Consider the following 20,880-nt stretch of genomic DNA (forward strand, 5'->3'; position numbering starts at 1 on the left):
GTGAGGGGAAAAAGTGACTGGACATTCCAAACTGGGGAGAAAAATCTGGGGTAAAAAAATTGGGTACACTAATAAAATTTAGAAAAGCATACTGCAGTTCCTTAATATAGACTACACTACTCTCCAAACAGTATTGTAACACAGGGTGTGCAAATGAATTTGGTCTTTAAAAACACACAGCATACAGTACATCAAGAGGAGAGTCCTGTTCAGAACTCTGAAGAAAGTTTTATTGGAACATTAGAGCACCTAAACTGAGTTTCTTTTACAGAGGTTCAAAGAAGGACTTAAAGAAGCCCTTATGCATCCAACATGTTAATCAAGGAACAGGGAGAGCTGTATATGTGGTGGTACTTGATCTACAGTACCTGCCCAGTGCCTCTTCATCAAAGCTTTTTACAAAAAGTACTTTTCTGCCTTTACATGTTAAATTCAATGATTCCTGGAGGAGTGTTTACTAGATTATTGGACACATTATGTTGTCTTTTTTGCCAACAAATTTGTTTCAGCTCTTCCATCCTATTTACACAAAAAATAAACAAAACTATTTTTAACCCATCACAGGACATAATGTTACAACACTGAGAAACAAACAACTGCAAAGTGCTGAAGAGACCTTGAGTCACAACACATATTGGTAAGACCTCTGTAAAGTTTGTTTTTGTACTGTTCTTCTACCAACGTAATGAGTTTATTAAAGGCTGTAGGTAATGATTTGAAAATATGCCCCAACAAATTAAATGATCTAAGAGATAGAGCGCTGAGAAATTCAAGATTCCAATCTTTAATATGCAGTGGAACTGGATTTTTAAATGTTATTCAATGTTTTAACTGCAACACATTTTTTTCTGAACTAATGTGCTATAAAATAAATATTGTTCCTGAACATACCGTTCTCCTCACAGATATTTTCACTTCCCAGTTTGCATACTATAACATGATATTTAAGTAAAATATAGATTTGCCTGACACTGTCATTTTGTTTCTTCTTCTAATTATTATTATTTGTATTATTATTAGTAGTAGTAATAGTATTAATAGACAGAATTTGTGTGTTTGAAACCCATTGTGTTTTTACCCATTTCCCATCCTCATCATCTTTATCCTGCTTGAATGGTGTTCTGATAATCTGGATGTGTCTCCCTCTCTCCCCTTCTGAAAGGAGTTTCACACCTCTGGATCAAAGAACTAAAAACAGGTTACAACTTGTATGAAGAACATACAATTTGAGAGTGACACAAGACTAAAAATACTGCCATTAAAGATGTATACAGACATTTCTTTTTAAATGTTTCAACCTGACCTCGCTCCTCCTTTTAATTAATCAGAGCACTTTGCTAAATACATTACCATGGGTCAATTGCAGTGTAGCAAATCTAGTCCACTTGATGCTCCCAACAGAGGGATTATGTGAGTTTGATCTGATTGCTTGGACTACTGTTGGTGCCACTGATACTAACAATTGCCACATACCAAGAGCTGATCAGCTCATTGGGATCATTAGTAAACTAGATCCAGTTTAGTACGAATTGCATCATACTAAACCAGACCTTTGTGGTCGCAAAAAAGATCCACATGAAGCTTGTCCCTGTGAAGTTAGAGACTAGTCTGCTTGTTCTGATTTGTCCCTTTCTCAATATTTGCTTGAAAATCTGGTAAATAGAAGTTACACACATGCAACTGTGTTCTGTATGTCCTTTATGTCTGTATTAGGGCAGCAGTGTGGAGTAGTGGTTAGGGCTCTGGACTCTTGACCGGAGGGTTGTGGGTGCAATCCCCAGTGGGGGACACTGCTGTTGTACCTTTGAGCAAGGTACTTTACCTAGATTGCTCCAGTAAAAAGCCAACTGTATAAATGGGTAATTGTATGTAAAATAATGTGATATATGTATAATGTGATATCTTGTAACAATTGTAAGTCGCCCTGGATAAGGGCGTCTGCTAATAAATAATAATAATTACACGAGTCAGGATCTAACATCACTCTTAAGTATATTTTATAATACAACCCTTATAGAAATGGACCTTGGAAACCTTCCATTATAACTGTACACTTTAAAAAGGTTTCCCATTGCTATTACTGCTCATTTAGTGTTTCTACTCAGTGATTACTCTGCTTACCACACCTACTTGTACATTATGATTAACAATACTGTAACTATGACATATTATACTTAGGGCTTTTGTTTTTCTGTGTTTATTAATTTCATTTTTCTGTGTTTATTTTGAGCTATTTTTGAGGTTGATGTAATACCCTGATTTTTTTTTTTTTTTTTTTTTCTGGGCTTTCGCTTTTTATATACTGTATGAAATTATTTTTTCAGTTACTTCCCATAATTCTTAAGTGTTTTTTCCTGGCACAGTATGTATAGTAACTTGACTGTACTTGCACACTAGAACTTTCTTTCCTTTGCTGTCTTCCACAACTAAATTCTTATGGTCACGGGCATATTCTTCTGGGGTTTTTGTGTGTGTTTTTTTTTTTTTTTAGTCCACAATTTATAATCCAGTTTTAAATCCTGTCAGTGTGTACAATACTCCCTAACTGTAACGTAGCTTTAATTCCTGTGAGAAAGAACAATCCTCAATATCCAATTGCAATCTCCATTTTAAACCTTGCAAGCACGTACGATTCTCCCTGTCTGCTGACTCTCTTATAAAAATGTAGGAATTTGCTGGCACTCAGTAGTTTGGGTGGGTTTAAAGTATTCAGAACGAATCCATCCTGGATATAAGCCAGGAAGGAGGGACACTGCATAACTAACTGCATGGGGAAACTAACTGCATTTCCAGTGTTTTTCCGGTATTCATTGGATATACACCGATTTCATTTTATTTTTATTTTTTGTTTGTATTGGGGGTGTTTTATCTGTGTTTACCTGTTAAAACCGAAAATCAGAAGCCCTACATTATACTGTTCTATGATGTTTATTTATTTTTTACTTTTATTTTCGATCCTTGTGTTTTTCTTGGTTGAATGTGGGGGGGGGGGGGGGGGGGGTTGTTTCACGTTGGCTCTCTTTTATAACACTATACTGTGTGAGTCTACAGATAAAGACTCTATTTTCTATTTTCGCCTTGTTAAAATGAGAGGCTAAAGCCAGCCCTGATGCACAGAAATCAAGCAGGCTGTAAAGCATTAACATGGATGCAGAGGACAATGGTGGGGTGTAGATCAATGCAATGTGTTTGATGGCGGATTCCACTTACATTTTAAAACGACAGATCATATTAGTCCTGTCGATGTTAAAAAGCACAGTTATATTTAAAATGATTCTTCAAATTGTCTAAGATCCTGGTTTATATTTCTACCTACAGTATATACTGGTCTGTGGATTGGCTCCCATCATCAGATCAGTTAAACTAACTAACTTCAAGGCATCTGTCAATGCAGCTTCCCACTAAGAACAGCGCTCAGAATTCTAGATAGTCATGTGTAGCAGGGTAGCGCTGCGGTCAAGGCTGGTCAGTGGCAGGAAAGCAAACCCAGAGACAGAAGCTGCAGTTTAATTCAACACGAATAAACAAAGGCACAGGGGCCAAAATAAAAAGTTAAAAGGCTGGGCACTCACCTACACTACAACATTCAACAGCACAGTTAAAAACTCACCCCCAACAAAGGATTTTGCTTCCTTTACATACCCATGGCCACTCAATTACCTAATTATGGAATGGCCACATCTGCGATTCACTTTTCCCCCTCACCATAGCAAATCCCCACACAGCTCAGGAGACCTGAGGGTTCAGTGGGCCTCCCCCATCTCTGCCACACCTTGTCCGACAACCTGTTTTTTAACTTGACATGCTTTTTACATAGCAATCCAGAAAGGAAAACAAATATTAACTGAGGCGGCCTGAGTCGACATACAGCACAAACACTGTGCACTATCACCCTGAGCAGAAATCATCAAGTACATGTAGATAAATGATCCAGAACAGATGTCTAAAACAGAGAGTTTAAAATGAGTTTAATAAGACACACCTGAGCTTTTTACATATCCACAGGGGCTAATCAAGCACACATTAAAACCTGCAGTGGGTGAAACTGCTATACCATAGGAGTCTATGCTAACTGGACCCTGGTGTATTTCACACCTCCAAACCAAGCAGACAATGCTCAAGGCTAGCTTGCTGTGTAATGCTTTTGGTTTAGCTGAGGTATTTGGGGAGGGAAACTGATAAAATTGGGATTAAGCAAAGTCACAGAGAGATTTTTTTCTTGCTCTTAGAAAACTATGTTTCTTCAGCGCAAAATCCAAACGACTTTACAACAGTAATAATTCAAATATTGCTCACCATCAGTAGGTGATATAACCATTACAACTTGTAGTAAGGGTGGACAGGCTTGGTTTTCGTGGTACGAGTTCTGTTACAAAAAATCTGATCGACACACAGCTTGTCTTTTTGTATTTACTGAGGCAGTCTCTCTCTAGTCTTTTTTGTTGCAGGCACGGTTTTGTTTTGGGATTCCCACCCAGAGAAAGAAGGTGCATTTGTGACAAAACCAACTTCTTCACAGGCCTGGATGCATACAAACGATCACTTTCAGGAAAACATTTTTCAAAATACAAACCAATATTTCACTTTTTTCTGTTTTTTTTTTACCAACATTTATTTTTCTGGGCATAAACCAACCAAATCTAAAATAAAGTATAAATAATATTACAGCATTATGTTAATAACGTGTTGTGGCATAAAAGACTAAAGCCAAAGTCATTGTGGTTTTGAGTAATTGTGGGTTGATTCATAACTTTCTAAATATTTCACTATATGACTGTTTGCCAAAAAAAAACCAGTGAAGCCAGCTTATAAACCAAAAAATTAAATACAAGTTGGATCAAGTTTTCTAATTAACCTGAATATTAGAACCGAAGTAAAATTCCACAGCATTTGTTCCCACTCCAGCCATTTCCCGCTGGGTTATATCTCAATAGCAATAAAACAAAAAAGGTTGTCTTAATAAAAACAATAAAAATACAACAATACAAAAAATCATGACCATCTGAATGATACGATAGTGAGATCCTAAGGATGTCAGATTCTGATGTACGCTGGTCTGAGTTGATGTAGAAATCCTGAAAACTGTTTCAGAAAAAAAAAATATATACAATTGCAAACTTTTTTAAAATGTAACAAGTGATTCTGCTTTGCACTGTCCGTAGAGTGCAGACCACCACCAGAAAAACACATTCAAGCGACTCCCACTGTGCACAAGAACTGACGTGTACTATCAAATTACACCGAAAACAAAACAAAAATAAATACAATCTTACTGCAATAAACGTGATTTGGAAACACATGCACCATACAACATTTGTCTTACCTTTTTTTTCACAAGAGTTGTCTTATCCAAAAAATTCTATGCAATAATCTTTCGCTACGGGACAAACAGGGATACTATAACCCCTGAACATAAAGCCCCCCTTACGAGGCGGCGACCGAAAAATATGTTTTATTTCCAACCTAAATGTCATTTGCAAAGAATATTCATTACAGCTGAGATACAAACGAACCTTCGGCAGCTTTCATAGTTCTTGAATCTGGCAGTTGCAATGTATTTTAGCCAGCTTTCACAGCTTGAACTGAAAAATACATACTCAACAAATTCCTCTATGCTTTTCACTCTGCGTGTGTGTCAGTAAGAAAATTCGAGGCGCTCTCTCTCTGTCGAAAGACACACTGCACCGCATGAAAGAAAGAAAATCTTACACGGACAAAGTGGGCGTGTAGCATACGTGTTGGGGAGAGCGTCGGTGGCACCGTCTTTTATTTCGCATGTCCAGTTAACCTACGGGCGGATAACTTGTTGTTGTCGCTGTGCCCAGCGTATACATTAAAAAACTTAGAGCCGCATTATAACTAAAAAAGTGAGATTTCACAGATCCACTCACAAAATCTGCATTTTGTTCCTCTGAAGCTCAGCTTTCTGATTTAACTCTGGGCTTGCAGCACCACAGTGTTTGTCCAGACCAGTGTTTCTTTTCTAAAAGCACACGTTATGTATAAATTATTTTTATTGTACATACTGGCGAACATTGGCACTATCCTTCATATAGCACTTTGAGATTTATATGGGCTGCATTAATCTACAAGTTGTTAACAAATCATGAAACACGTCTACAGCTTTTTTTAATGACGTGAGAGTATAGGGTCTGATTTTCAGAAGGGGCATTTTAATAGAGAAAATAGAGTTCACTGCGAGTTGTTTTGGCACCTCGTCTTTATTTTCAACACGGGCAGGTTACTTTCTCTTACTCGCAAATGATTTTCCGTTTCATTAACAAGCCAATTAGTTACATTTAGTCTTCATTTTAACTGGAAAACAACGAAGTAGCGCATATGTCGTCACTCAACAGTGGGGGGAAAAAAGGAAAAAACACATTCTTAGCCACCCAAGTTGAGCTTTTGCTCGATGATATTTTAGCACATAAAACTGTTATTTTTGGCAAAAGGTCCGGAGACACTGCTCAATTTAAAATACGGAATGATATGACCGAAAAAATAATCACAACCTCTTCCATAAAAAGATCAAATACTGTAAAGTCGTCCCAGATCGATTCTGGGCCCTAAGCGCGGAACAGCAGTTGTGATGCTGTCCCTAGTCTTTGTAAATCGCATTAGTTAAAATAATAATAATAATAATAATAATAATAATAATAATAATAATAATAATAATAATCAGGCGCGTAGCGTCCATTGAGGTTATATACAGTACTGTGCAAAAGTTTTAGGCAGGTGTTTAAAAATGCTGTAAAGTAAGAATGCTTTCAAAAATAGACATGTTAATAGATTATATTTATCAATTAACTAAATGCAAAGTGAGTGAACAGAAGAAAAATCTAAATCAAATCCATATTTGGTGTGACCACCCTTTGCCTTCAAAACAGCATCAATTCTTCTAGGTACACTTGCACAAAGTCAGGGATTTTGTAGGCACATAGTCAGGTGTATGATTAAACAATTATACCAAACAGGTGCTAATGATCATCAATTCAATATGTAGGTTGAAACACAATCATTAACTGAAACAGAAACAGCTGTGTAAGAGGAATAAAACTGGGTGAGGAACAGCCAAACTCAGCTAACAAGGTGAGGTTGCTGAAGACAGTTTACTGTCAAAAGTCATACACCATGGCAAGACTGAGCACAGCAACAAGACACAAGGTATTTATACTGCATCAGCAAGGTCTCTCCCAGGCAGAAATTTCAAGGCAGACAGGGGTTTCCAGATGTGCTGTCCAAGCTCTTTTGAAGAAGCACAAAGAAACGGGCAACGTTGAGGACCATAGACGCAGTGGTCGGCCAAGGAAACTTACTGCAGCAGATGAAAGACACATCATGCTTACTTCCCTTCGCAATCGGAAGATGTCCAGCAGTGCCATCAGCTCAGAATTGGCAGAAAACAGTGGGACCCTGGTACACCCATCTACTGTCCGGAGAAGTCTGGTCAGAAGTGGCCTTCATGGAAGACTTGCGGCCAAAAAGCCATACCTCTGACGTGGAAACAAGGCCAAGCGACTCAATTATGCACGAAAACACAGAAACTGGGGTGCAGAAAAATGGCAGCAGGTGCTCTGGACTGATGAGTCAAAATTTGAAATATTTGGCTGTAGCAGAAGGCAGTTTGTTTGCCGAAGGGCTGGAGAGCGGTACACGAATGAGTGTCTGCAGGCAACAGTGAAGCATGGTGGAGGTTCCTTGCAAGTTTGGGGCTGCATTTCTGCAAATGGAGTTGGGGATTTGGTCAGAATTAATGGCTTCCTCAATGCTGAGAAGTACAGGCAGATACTTATCCATCATGCAATACCATCAAGGAGGCATCTGATTGGCCCCAAATTTATTCTGCAGCATGACAACGACCCCAAACATACAGTGAAAGTCATTAAGAACTATCTTCAGTGTAAAGAAGAACAAGGAGTCCTGGAAGTGATGGTATGGCCCCCACAGAGCCCTGATCTCAACATCATCGAGTCTGTCTGGGATTACATGAAGAGAGAGAAGCAACTGAGGCTGCCTAAATCCACAGAAGAACTGTGGTTAGTTCTCCAAGATGTTTGGGCCAACCTACCTGCCGAGTTCCTTCAAAAACTGTGTGCAAGTGTACCTAGAAGAATTGATGCTGTTTTGAAGGCAAAGGGTGGTCACACCAAATATTGAATTGATGTAGATTTTTCTTCTGTTCACTCACTTTGCATTTTGTTAATTGATAAATATAAACTATTAACATGTCTATTTTTGAAAGCATTCTTACTTTACAGCATTTTTTCACACCTGCCTAAAACTTTTGCACAGTACTGTATATATATACAGTGCCTTGCGAAAGTATTCGGCCCCCTTGAACTTTGCGACCTTTTGCCACATTTCAGGCTTCAAACATAAAGATATGAAACTGTAATTTTTTGTGAAGAATCAACAACAAGTGGGACACAATCATGAAGTGGAACGAAATTTATTGGATATTTCAAACCTTTTTAACAAATAAAAAACTGAAAAATTGGGCGTGCAAAATTATTCAGCCCCCTTAAGTTAATACTTTGTAGCTCCACCTTTTGCTGCGATTACAGCTGTAAGTCGCTTGGGGTATGTCTCTATCAGTTTTGCACATCGAGAGACTGAAATTTTTGCCCATTCCTCCTTGCAAAACAGCTCGAGCTCAGTGAGGTTGGATGGAGAGCATTTGTGAACAGCAGTTTTCAGTTCTTTCCACAGATTCTCGATTGGATTCAGGTCTGGACTTTGACTTGGCCATTCTAACACCTGGATATGTTTATTTGTGAACCATTCCATTGTAGATTTTGCTTTATGTTTTGGATCATTGTCTTGTTGGAAGACAAATCTCCGTCCCAGTCTCAGGTCTTTTGCAGACTCCATCAGGTTTTCTTCCAGAATGGTCCTGTATTTGGCTCCATCCATCTTCCCATCAATTTTAACCATCTTCCCTGTCCCTGCTGAAGAAAAGCAGGCCCAAACCATGATGCTGCCACCACCATGTTTGACAGTGGGGATGGTGTGTTCAGGGTGATGAGCTGTGTTGCTTTTACGCCAAACATAACGTTTTGCATTGTTGCCAAAAAGTTCGATTTTGGTTTCATCTGACCAGAGCACCTTCTTCCACATGTTTGGTGTGTCTCCCAGGTGGCTTGTGGCAAACTGTAAACGACACTTTTTATGGATATCTTTAAGAAATGGCTTTCTTCTTGCCACTCTTCCATAAAGGCCAGATTTGTGCAGTATACGACTGATTGTTGTCCTATGGACAGAGTCTCCCACCTCAGCTGTAGATCTCTGCAGTTCATCCAGAGTGATCATGGGCCTCTTGGCTGCATCTCTGATCAGTCTTCTCCTTGTATGAGCTGAAAGTTTAGAGGGACGGCCAGGTCTTGGTAGATTTGCAGTGGTCTGATACTCCTTCCATTTCAATATTATCGCTTACACAGTGCTCCTTGGGATGTTTAAAGCTTGGGAAATCTTTTTGTATCCAAATCCGGCTTTAAACTTCTCCACAACAGTATCTCGGACCTGCCTGGTGTGTTCCTTGTTCTTCATGATGCTCTCTGCGCTTTAAACGGACCTCTGAGACTATCACAGTGCAGGTGCATTTATACGGAGACTTGATTACACACAGGTGGATTCTATTTATCATCATTAGTCATTTAGGTCAACATTGGATCATTCAGAGATCCTCACTGAACTTCTGGAGAGAGTTTGCTGCACTGAAAGTAAAGGGGCTGAATAATTTTGCACGCCCAATTTTTCAGTTTTTTATTTGTTAAAAAAGTTTGAAATATCCAATAAATTTCGTTCCACTTCATGATTGTGTCCCACTTGTTGTTGATTCTTCACAAAAAATTACAGTTTCATATCTTTATGTTTGAAGCCTGAAATGTGGCAAAAGGTCGCAAAGTTCAAGGGGGCCGAATACTTTCGCAAGGCACTGTATATGTATATATATATATATATATATATATATATATATATATATATATATATATATATATATATACACATTACTGTGATCTCGAGCTGTACAGACACTGCGGTATGTCAAATTCGCGCCACAAAGACGTTTCTCATTAGTCAGTTTCCCAAGTTACTCTGTACTCTGGTTTACAGTGCAGCACTAACATGAAAGGGACAAAAAAACAACCAATTACACATTTCTTTCTAAAGAAGCCAACTCTTGGTAAGAATCAATGTTAAGTGAATTTATCACTTATATTGTTGTTTTTGTCCTGTGCAATGTGATGTTTAGCTGCAATACGTTTTGATATTTTTTTTTTTCCATGTAGAATGTTTTAACGCCAGCACAGCAAAAAGCCAAGTACCTGTTTTTATGATGACATTAAATATGTAGCTTAACCGGGATAGCTGGCTGTATGGTTTTTTTCCTCGTCACTTTAACTGGACAGTCAGCTCGTCCAGGTGTCAGCCTACCTGCCATAGCATAGGGTTTTTATTAGCATAGTGGCTGTGTATTTGAATCTATAGCGACCTGGCCTGTGCGCTAGGCAGCACCTCTGCGACCTGTTTCCCCCGCCTGAAGTACTGTACTACTTCCTATCGTCGATTTATACTGACAAAAGAATATTAAAATTGAGTGAGAAACTGTGTAAACGTTCAAAGGAGATCTAGCGTTCAGAGGTTGGGACGTCACATTATTATTATTATTATTATTATTATTATTATTATTATTATTATTATTATTATTATTATTATTGGTGAATACCTTGTCAAAGTACTATAGAGTCATACAAATATTGTACACGAACAGCACCAGTCAGTGTCAGCACCAGTCCCAGCAGTGTCAGCACCAGTCCCAGCAGTGTCAGCACCAGTCCCAGTGTCAGCACCAGTAACAGTGTCAGCACCAGTCCCAGTGTCAGCACCAGTCCCAGTGTCAGCACTAGTAACAGTGTCAGCACCAGTCCCAGTGTCAGCACCAGTCACAGTGTCAGCACCAATCACAGTGTCAGCACCAGTAACAGTGTCAGCACCAGTCCCAGTTTCAGCAGTGTCAGCACCAGTTACAGTGTCATCACCAGTCAGTGTCAGCACCAGTGTCAGCAGGGTCAGCACCAGTCCCAGCAGGGTCAGCACCAGTCCTACCAGTCAACAGCAGTTACCGGTCCCAGCAGTGTAAGGTAACTTAAGTAGCAGTGAACCAAATGCAAGTCAATAAAGGTATGAACCCATCTATCTTTGAAATAATATGGCTCATCAAATTGTAACATTAACATCATCATCCAAGGGACTTAATATTGCTTTGCAGTTTGCATGAACAGTCTCCAGGCTTTATAAGATGATAACTTTTACCTTTGTAACATGAACAGGATCTGCAAGAGGTTTGTTCAACAACTTTTTTTTTTTTACCTCAGTAAAAATCTAATCCTAGCTACGCACCTGATAATAATAATAATAATAATAATAATAATAATAATAATAATAATAATAATACAGCGTGCCTATAGAAATTGATTTCAATATCACAATCTATTCTCTGATGCAATATTAATATTCATATAATTTACATGCAATATCTGAATGTTTATGTATGTTTGTGAAAAATCATAATAAAAATGTTAAACATTAATATGCGTTCGTTACATATGTTTTCGAATGGTCATATCTTAATTATGTATTATATATTTTCTAAAATTAGCCAGCCTCCACTTATAAGCCCCTGTTTGAATCTCTGAACAAGGCACAGTTCTCCACGAAAAATGAGTCGTGGCATGAGCCAGGGTAATTAGCAACTACATCCATGATAATACATTGAGCATCACATAAAACTTCCACAGTTAAAGAATGATGATGTTTTTACTCCTTGAATATGGGGATATTGCAACATGTGTTTGATTCTATTTTGTTCCTCAACTGGAAAAAGTACATATTCCCTTGACCTGTAGAAAAGTCTATCTGTGCCATCTGTCAGTATCTTTGACATAGAAGACTGTCTGGATAGCACCCACATGAAAATGAAGGGCTGCTGTAACCTTTACAGGTACAGGTGTGACTGCGGGTTGTTTGTGATTCTAAATCAGACTTATGCAGATCACACAGCTATATCCAATCTGTTTAGAGTTACATCTAGAAATGTCTGACAGGGACGAAATATTCTGGGTTTAGGGTTGGGTTGTTTTTTCTTCCTCCCTTCCCTCTCGTGCTGCAATTGAAGAATTGGAAGTGCTTCGATATCATTCATTGTCGATACAGCTCAGTAGCCCTGTCAGCGGTAGCAGTTTAAATAAATAAGACACGTGTCTGAATTAGCGAGTGTATTTTGTTGTATAAAGTGGGCACATCAGTGTTTTGCACCTTTTGAAAATAAGGCGTTATTTACAAAATAGAACTAATTACAGACTTCAATTGCTTAACAAGCTGAAATGCCATTGCACAACTGACTTATAGTATAGGCCTTTCGAAAATACAGTTTGCCACCTATCAGGTGTTGCAAAGGTGTTTTGCGACCTGTTTTTCACTTTGCCCCTTCTGAAAATCAGACTGAAAGTGTTCACTTTAGTGAGCCATTCATTCATTCTGAACGTTCATTTTCAAGCGCTGTTGCAGAATATTGGGGTTCTAAATGAAAAGCATTGTCACACAACACATACGGTATTGCAAAACTTCTGCGATGCAACTTTCCAATGTCCATGCTTCCTTGTTGCTAACTGGCATAGTTTAAAAGCCTACACACAAAGTAAGACAACATTCTCTACCTGGAACATCACCCTTCAGTGCAACAGCTTGAGCAAAAGAAGAGGGGAGACGTGTTTCTCATTGGAATAGCCCCAGCTGTAGTCTGTTACACCTCCTGGATTTTCTCTTAGTTGTTAGGTTTGTATGCATGTTCCTTGTTTCTCCTGAGGTTCACTATCTGTTGTTAAATTCTGGTTAAGCCATTATGCTCTTTTCCTATTCACATACATCTTGACTAACAATGGAGAAAGAGCTGTTGATACCTTACTGGACCAGTTTGCAGAAGACTGCATAGACACAGATACTGGACAGAAAAATATTTTTTTGTTGAATCAAGGCTGGGTGTCAACACTTGTCTTGTCTGCCTTGAATGTATTGCAGCAGTGTGGAGTAGTGGTTAGGGCTCTGGACTCTTGACCAGAGGGTTGTGGGTTCAATCCCCAGTGGGGGATACTGCTGTTGTACCCTTGAGCAAGGTACTTTACCTAGATTGCTCCAGTAAAAACCCAACTGTATAAATGGGTAATTGTATGTAAAAATAATGTGATATCTGTATAATGTGAAATAATGTATAATGTGATATCTTGTAACAATTGTAAGTTGCCCTGGATAAGGGCGTCTGCTAAGAAATAAATAAATAAAATAAATAAATAAATTGCCGTTCCTAAAGAATACAATTTCCGTTGTTAGTATGAGATAAACCATGCAAAATACAAAGACTTGCTGGGAGAATTGAGAGCTAAAAAAATAGAAAATCTCAGAATGTAGTTATTAGGACAGCAAGGTGTTTTTGAACATAAACACAAGGAATTTGAATCTGCTATGATAGCAGGTTTCAAAGTCGCTCAGCTCATTGCATCTCTGTATGACAGAACCACTGGCTCTGACATTTTTAATGCATTTAAAATAGCAGTAGAACAATTCCGTTTGCCCTGGGATAAGCTGGTGGGGGCACTGCCGATGGTGCACCAGCTATGACAGGTGCGAGTACAGGGTTCACTGGATGTGTAAAGAAGCAGATTGGTGAAGAGCTGAGCTGCTGAAGCAGTACCATTGCATAATACACCAGGAGGCCTTATGTGCTCAATATTTGAAATTTAAAGAGGTCATGGACTTTGTTGTGTCGACATTGACAATTAACTACATTCATGCATGTTCTTTAAATCATCATGAATTTCAGTCATTTGTGGAAAATATAAGTATATAAGTGCCATTTATGATGAAGTTGTGTATCACATGGATGGCAGATGGCTTTTTAATGGCAACATCTTAAAGTGGTTCTTTGTGCTGAGAAATGAAATAAAAACATTTCTGCAAAAGAAGGGATGGGACACCTCCATTATGGAAGACAGAGACTAGATTGCTGATCTTGCTTTTTTACATGATATTACAGGTTATCTTAATGACTTATGCATGAAGTTACAAAGCAATCAGCATCCTATTTCTGATGTGTTTGAGGTTGTTTGTGCTTTTTGAAATTAAGTTAAAGCTGTTCACAAACCAGCTTGAGAAAGGGCAGCTGACACACTTTGAAGCATGTCAAGCCTTTCCACAGGACACAACATACAAATGGAATCGCCATGTAAGTGTACTGAAACAACTGCAGGAAGTGTTTGGCAGCAGATTTGAGCAGTTCAAGAGTGAGCAAGCCTTGCTTAAACTCTTTTCAGACCCTTTCTCTGCTGATGCTGAAAGTGTCCCTGACGAACTCCAAATGGGGGTCAGTGTCAATGTGCTGAAGAACAAGCATAGGGAAGTGCCACTGTTGGAATTCTATCAATCTTTGGATCATGATCAGTTTCCCAATCTCTGAAGAGAAGCTTTAAAGTTGGTCTTTTTGTTTGGCAGTTCCAATTAATTAATTTAGGGTACAGTTGGAAGAAAAACCAGGAGGGACACTGGCCCTCCAGGACCAGGATTGGACACCCTGGCTTATACCACTTCACTGGAGCCCAACATCCAAAAACTGGCGTCCCAGAAACGCTGCAACATTCCCCACTGAAATGTTTACCAATCAGAGAGGGTGAGTATTGTGTTTAGCTACCAGGGTTTAAAACAAATGCATATGGCAGTGGTACTCAACTCTGGCCCTCAAGATCCATTCCAGTCCTGGTCTTTATTCAAAGCAGGTCCTAAATGAGTTAATTGCCTCTTAACAGCTTCAATTAACTACATTAGAACATGCTTGGAGTAAAAACCTGGACTGGATTGGAGTCAAGAGTTGAGGGCAAGAGTTGAGTACCACTGGCATATGGTATGCAATACATGGGAATAATTTAAAATGTCTTGGTAATATTCTTTACCTCATGAAATTCGGCCCTTGGTGGCTTGGCTTTCTCTGTATCTGGCCCCTCACAAAATATAGTTGTGCACTCCTGCTCTAATTCCTCCTTATATCTGAAACCTCTCTAATTATACCCAGCTGACTTAAAAAAAAAACGATTTGGTGGCTTTGACATAACATAAAAGTGAAGTCTTAATTTAAACAGTTGTCCCACCTAAAGTACACTAACAAGCCAGTGTCTTAAATATGATCTAAAGTTACACCAGATGGCGTGTGTTAACATGTATTTGTCCTGATAGTTTCAATAGCGAAAAACCTGTTACAAATTATCTCAATTTATCTTGTCCAGTCAATCAAAGTTCTTCAGCAAGATAAGATCCAATTTGTCTTCTGGTCCAAAACACACATCTTTAACACATGCTTTATTCTTCTTGTTGGCATTCAAACAGTGACACAAACTAATTTCCCATTCATGATACAAACTGAATTTCAAGCACTAAATGGACTGAAGTGTGTAAAGCAGTTCATGGATTAAGACTTTAAACAAGAAATTACGTGTTTTTTGACTGAGGATCAATGCTGTGTTTATTTCATGAATTAATGATGCAAGGAAGGTCCTCCATTAAAGGTCTTTGCTAAACAATGTCTCCCCTACTACCTTGATTGGAAGTTTGAGTTAATTTGAACTGATGCATCGTTGATTGATTTTTGAGTGTCTCGGGTTCATAGAAAATCAGCTGCCATTGACATTCTTGGGTTCTTATGAAGTTTCCAGGAATAAGCAGAATGATACAAATACATGTCACATTTCGTGCCTGCTTTGAAGAATGTGAAAGACAAAAGGTAGTACTGTTCAGGAGATTTTACAAACAGGAAGACTACAGCAATTACCTGAGGCTACAAATCAAATCTGCCAGTATGCAGCAACACGGTACACAATATCTGTTTTCACACAAGGAACATGAAAGGGTTATCAGTAAGAAATACAGCAGACTAAGGAGGTATTTCTTCTATTCACTAGGCGCAGTGTGTTGCAGGGGGACTGGTTAATGGTTGCACCTGGTGGACCTTTTGTACTTGGAGTTTAGTTGCTATCTGTGAAAAAAATATAATGTCATAAAAAAATCAAATTATTTTTTAAGCTATTTGCTCATAAAGCATTAATGTTTTTATCATAAATGTTAAATAAAATATGCAAATAAAACTAAGTAATTACAGTAAATTATAATGGGCTTTTAGTTGCTTTGTGTTTTCCCCGCAAAAAGAGCCTGCCTGTTCAAATTGAGAATGCTCATCTGATATTGTGCATTTATTTGAGAAACAATTTTTTTTTTATTTACTGCTTCTACCCACAATTATCTGCAGGGGCTTTTCTCATCTTTCAAACCCTATTGCCAGAACATCAGGAACTCCTACAAGACAGGGGCTTTCTATTCAGCGTGGTCTATAATACAACTGATAAGGGCTGCATCCTACCACAAGTCAATGAAGCAAGCCAGGTCTTCCATTGCAGTGTACCACTGCACAATGGTCTAACTATGGTGGATCTAAATACTGGTGCCATAAAATGTATAAGCCTGATCTTTCACTGTATCTTTATTGTATGTTGTAATTTTAAACCCATGTGTCTTTTTGCTGCTTTAGATTTGAATTATTACTTGATTGATTTCAGAGTGTACCAATTTGATCTACCTGTTATGTTTTCTACATGCATTTGCAATACAAATTTAACGTCCATTGCACTGTATGAACAAAGACTTGTAGAAACAACAGTAACATTGGTTATAGGTCTTTGTCATGTTGCTAAGCACACCTGATTGGGGGGCTGGCAGGGCCAAGTTTGCCCAGTGACTATGAAGATTCCATCATTACCTCAGGGGTCAGACAGTTTTTAAATCGTACATTCTGCAGTTTTTGTCCAGACAATACATTTGTTCTTGCAGCGAGTACATGTGTTAGAAAAAGCTCTCTGACAGAGTTTCATAGCACACTGTGGAGTCTATTCAATTGATTTAAAAAGCTGAGAATCTGTATTCCTCCACTGAGATAATTACACATTGAACTAGGGTTATGCAAATCAAACATCAATGCATGTGAGTCTCTGTAGTGCATTTCTGTCTGTAAAAAATGTCAAATGCCAGAGAGGGTCATACTTAGTGATTTAAAGGACAGGGTATTTAAATTCAGCAATGTTTCGTTCAATTGAATACACTCCAGTGATCTCCAGTCTCAAGACTGTGCTTGAAATCTGTTGTTCCAAATCTTTTGGTATTGTATATTTTGTTTAAGTAACCTACACTAATACAATCGAAAAATCTTCAAGAAATATATTCATATGACCAAGCACACTTGACCGTACAGATAGCTGTGCTGCCACTTAGATGAAACATTGATAACATTGGAACAACAGAACTCAGAATGGCATAAAAAAATGATTAAAAACATCATAAAAAGTTAAAAGATGAATAAAACAAAACTATAAAAATGACATGTGAAGTAAGACTAGCAAAGAATAAAAATATTGGCCCAACTAGGGGCCCAGTAATAAAGCTCCAGATACCTGATAAGGTTATCACATTTAACCATTAGGAAACGATTTATTTTGTTTCTGTAAATAGTAAAACACCCACCGTCTCATCAACTTGCTGTCCTGTGTTCTGATGTAGTCAACATCATGTTGTTAAAGACATGTTCTGTTGCCCTAATTCTCTCGGGGAAAAAGCTTCATGAATGTTATTATTCTGCATTTATGTATGTGCCAAGGTGGGTGAGTGTGTGTGGCTGGGATTATTGTACTGTATGTCAGCATGGTAACAGAAGACTTCCACAATGTACCTTCAAGTGAGCCAGACAATACATTTAACAGCCAGTGGTAGTAGAAATCGTGAGGGTGAATGAAAATGCAAAGTTTGCAATAAATTAACAGCCATAACTGATTGCTCTCTATTTGATTACCTTAATGGCGTAGCTCACATTTAAGTTTTGTAGCATAATTACAATTTGCACCTTTTTGAAATGAAATACTTATTTCAAAGTGACTACAAAAGCCTTTTTCTTTCTAAAGGGAAAACAAATAATTAATTAGTTTCAGACTTAAGCGGTACTTGCTAGTTTTATAATATTAAAATGAATGTATTCCTTTAAAATCTCCTACAGTACACTCACCAGTAGCCCCACAGAGATGAACTTTTTGAGAGTATATACTTGGTGCACTTAGTCCCTCTCTTGCACAATAAGCCCTGTTAGCTCAAATAAGCGTAACTCCAACACATTCTGGAAGAGGTAAAGCTGCAAACCTCTTACAGAAGTGCTAACTAAGGCTTGAAAATCCTCCTCCAGAGATGCACATTGTTTAATCAGTTTTTGATTGCCATGGCCTTTAAACACCCATTAAAAATGTTTGTTTTGTGAGCAGAAATGATTGTTGATTATTACCTGTCCTATATTGGATTGGGGAATTGCTGCTTGCACCTCTACTCCTCTCCCCTTTTTTCTGTTGAAGATCTTTTGGCTCTTGTGTTTTATACATCAATTTGGAATGTGCAGATATAACAGAAACAGATCTACTGTTTCATGGCAAATAAACACCACATTTTACAACCAACACAACCAATCATTCCACAGCATGGCTCAGTTCAAGATTCCTGACGCTTTAATAATTTGGAACATGCTATGACTTAAAGTAAAGAATGTTGTATTTCTTTAAAACAAAGTCATTATTTGCTGTGACTTCCTTTTACATTTTATCTTTGGTATAGTGATTGTGCTGGTGATTTTTTTTCAGACAGCTGAAAAGCAATGTTACATAAATATATACCACGCTCCACTGAATAATTTCCTTAGCCTGTCTGCTTTAGTTGTGTGTGGCAAACTGTACATTTATTTACTCAAAAACGTGTGGCTGTAAGTGGTCTAAATATGTTTATACCTGTGTGAATCATCAAAGTGAAAAGTACAGGTGATGGTTCAACTTTGTTACTCTTTAGTATTCTTAGATCAAGGTGGGTAAGATTTTTATACAGCCATGGAACACCAGGCAACAGTTTTCTGACAGCTGTTAAAAGAGCTATGAATATGACATTTTCAAGAAATTATAACCAAGTGTCTCCCATTTATTTGATGTTGATTGACCTCGTCACATAAAGGCATTTTTTTTTAAATTTCCCCTGGAACTAATTTAAAATTGCAACCTTTGTTAGCGTACCTTATTCTGACACGATGTCAAACAAAAAAGATTGTAAAACCAATCAAGTAACTGCTAGTAAAGTCTGTAAGCGTGATTGCATTAATCAAACCTACCAAAATGCATCAGCCCTTATATCAATGAATTATAGTAATGAAGTAACATTCTCTGCTTGTGAAATAATAGGGTTTTAAATAGTCTGCCTCGGAGATTAAATACTGTATAATATATTCATTCTAGTCTGTCTTCTGTGTGCTAGCTAGAACTTTGATTAAATCAGTGCCATCGCATGAATCATTTCCGCAGCATATTGGAGATTTTAAAAATCACATGGATATAGATGCAGGTTATTCAGAACCTCCAATAAGATGGTAAAAACCCAACTCTGGAAACAATTGGAATATGACCAAAATAAATCTGAATGAGAAGCTGTAAGTGTTAGTACATTATAAACTGCATACATTCCAATTGCTTCACGATAACCAATGACATTACAGCGTCCGGTAAGGATGTGTCCCTCCACCCAGGCCCCCATGGAGATTGCAGACTGTCCAGTGGCATTGCTAGTTGTTGCCTTGTGTTTCATTGACTGAATGTAGAACTTTCAATCTGTGATAGGGGACCTGGAATTACCGAGTTAGTATCTTACATATCTTAGGCAGCCTTATACAAGTCTACTGTACTAGCTTGTTCCAGGTCTATTATTTCCCAGTAATGGATCTGGTATTGACTTGTAATAGACATGGAATTGGCCAACAGGATACTCTTGAGCTAAATATGGATCATTGAGCTAGTTTTATTCAGAAATAAATGCTGGACAAACAGCAATTTTTAATACAGTATTAGCAAGACTAAAGAAGTGAAAATGTTTGAACATGTAACATACCATTTTTGGCTGTTTCACCCAAAAAACAGACTGCATGTGTCCGGATAGGTAAGAGGACATCCAGGATAGATGGGTTCCAGAGATTCCAGCATACTTCTGAAGGCAGTCAAGAAGAATGCCATGCTCTATGGTGTCAAAAGCGGCTGTTAGGTCAAGGAGGACAAGCACAGAGGGAGCACCAGCATCAGCAATGAGCAGGAGATCATTCACAATCCAGAGCAGTGCAGTTTCAGTACTGTGATGCGGCCGGAAACCAGACTGTAGAGATTCAAGCAGATTGCTATCTGTGAGATGTTTGATCAGCTGACTGGCTTATAATCAATTATAGAAAATAGACTCCCCTCCAAAAAATCGTACTGGACCTGCAAAGTCCGTTTTTAAAAGAGTTTGTAAACGTTCTGTTTCCATATTAAAGAAACCTGTGGTGAAAGATTAAATATTTCCTCTAAACAAAATCATTGTTTGCAATGTATATTTTTTTTTTTTAATTTCCGTTTGGCAAAAAGAGGAATACGCTTTACAGTCTTTAATTAACTCCTATTTATTAAAGGATTTTTATTTTAACAAATTGTAATCAAGGTCTCTGAAGCACTCTCAAGTTGTTGGATTCACCGTTAATTAAATACACCCTGCGTTTTTGAAGCTAAAATATGCTTTCATTAAATGTAAAGAGTGCACAGAAGGCTTAAGCTGCATATGTAAAACATGTTGCAAACAGTCGCCAAGAAATTCGTTTCACTATAGAAAATAACATGATACTGCAGCTTTAAAAAACATTGCTGAAATAAATGTAAACTGAACTGAGCTGATGTTAATGGAATTGCAATTCAC

At 38.0% G+C, this 20,880-nt stretch overlaps 1 protein-coding gene across 4 annotated transcripts in view; it reads right to left on the reverse strand.

Moving 5' to 3' along the window:
• Nucleotides 1-20,880, reverse strand: part of LOC117962288 (growth hormone receptor) — a 76,297-nt gene that overhangs the window by 48,211 nt on the left and 7,206 nt on the right. Inside the window, exon 1 of one of the 4 annotated variants that reach the window (XM_059007823.1) lies at nucleotides 5,514-5,751. The exons of 1 other annotated variant lie outside the window; for it this stretch is intronic. In XM_059007823.1, the coding sequence (XP_058863806.1) occupies nucleotides 5,514-5,529 (16 nt within the window). In that variant the 5' untranslated portion in view covers nucleotides 5,530-5,751. Of the gene's footprint in view, nucleotides 1-5,323; nucleotides 5,752-20,880 lie in introns of those variants that run through there. 2 more of the 4 variants (XM_059007825.1, XM_059007824.1) reach the window with 2 other exon arrangements.

Source organism: Acipenser ruthenus, chromosome 1 (assembly GCF_902713425.1).
Source record: "Acipenser ruthenus chromosome 1, fAciRut3.2 maternal haplotype, whole genome shotgun sequence".
Classification (NCBI taxonomy): Eukaryota; Metazoa; Chordata; class Actinopteri; order Acipenseriformes; family Acipenseridae; genus Acipenser; species Acipenser ruthenus.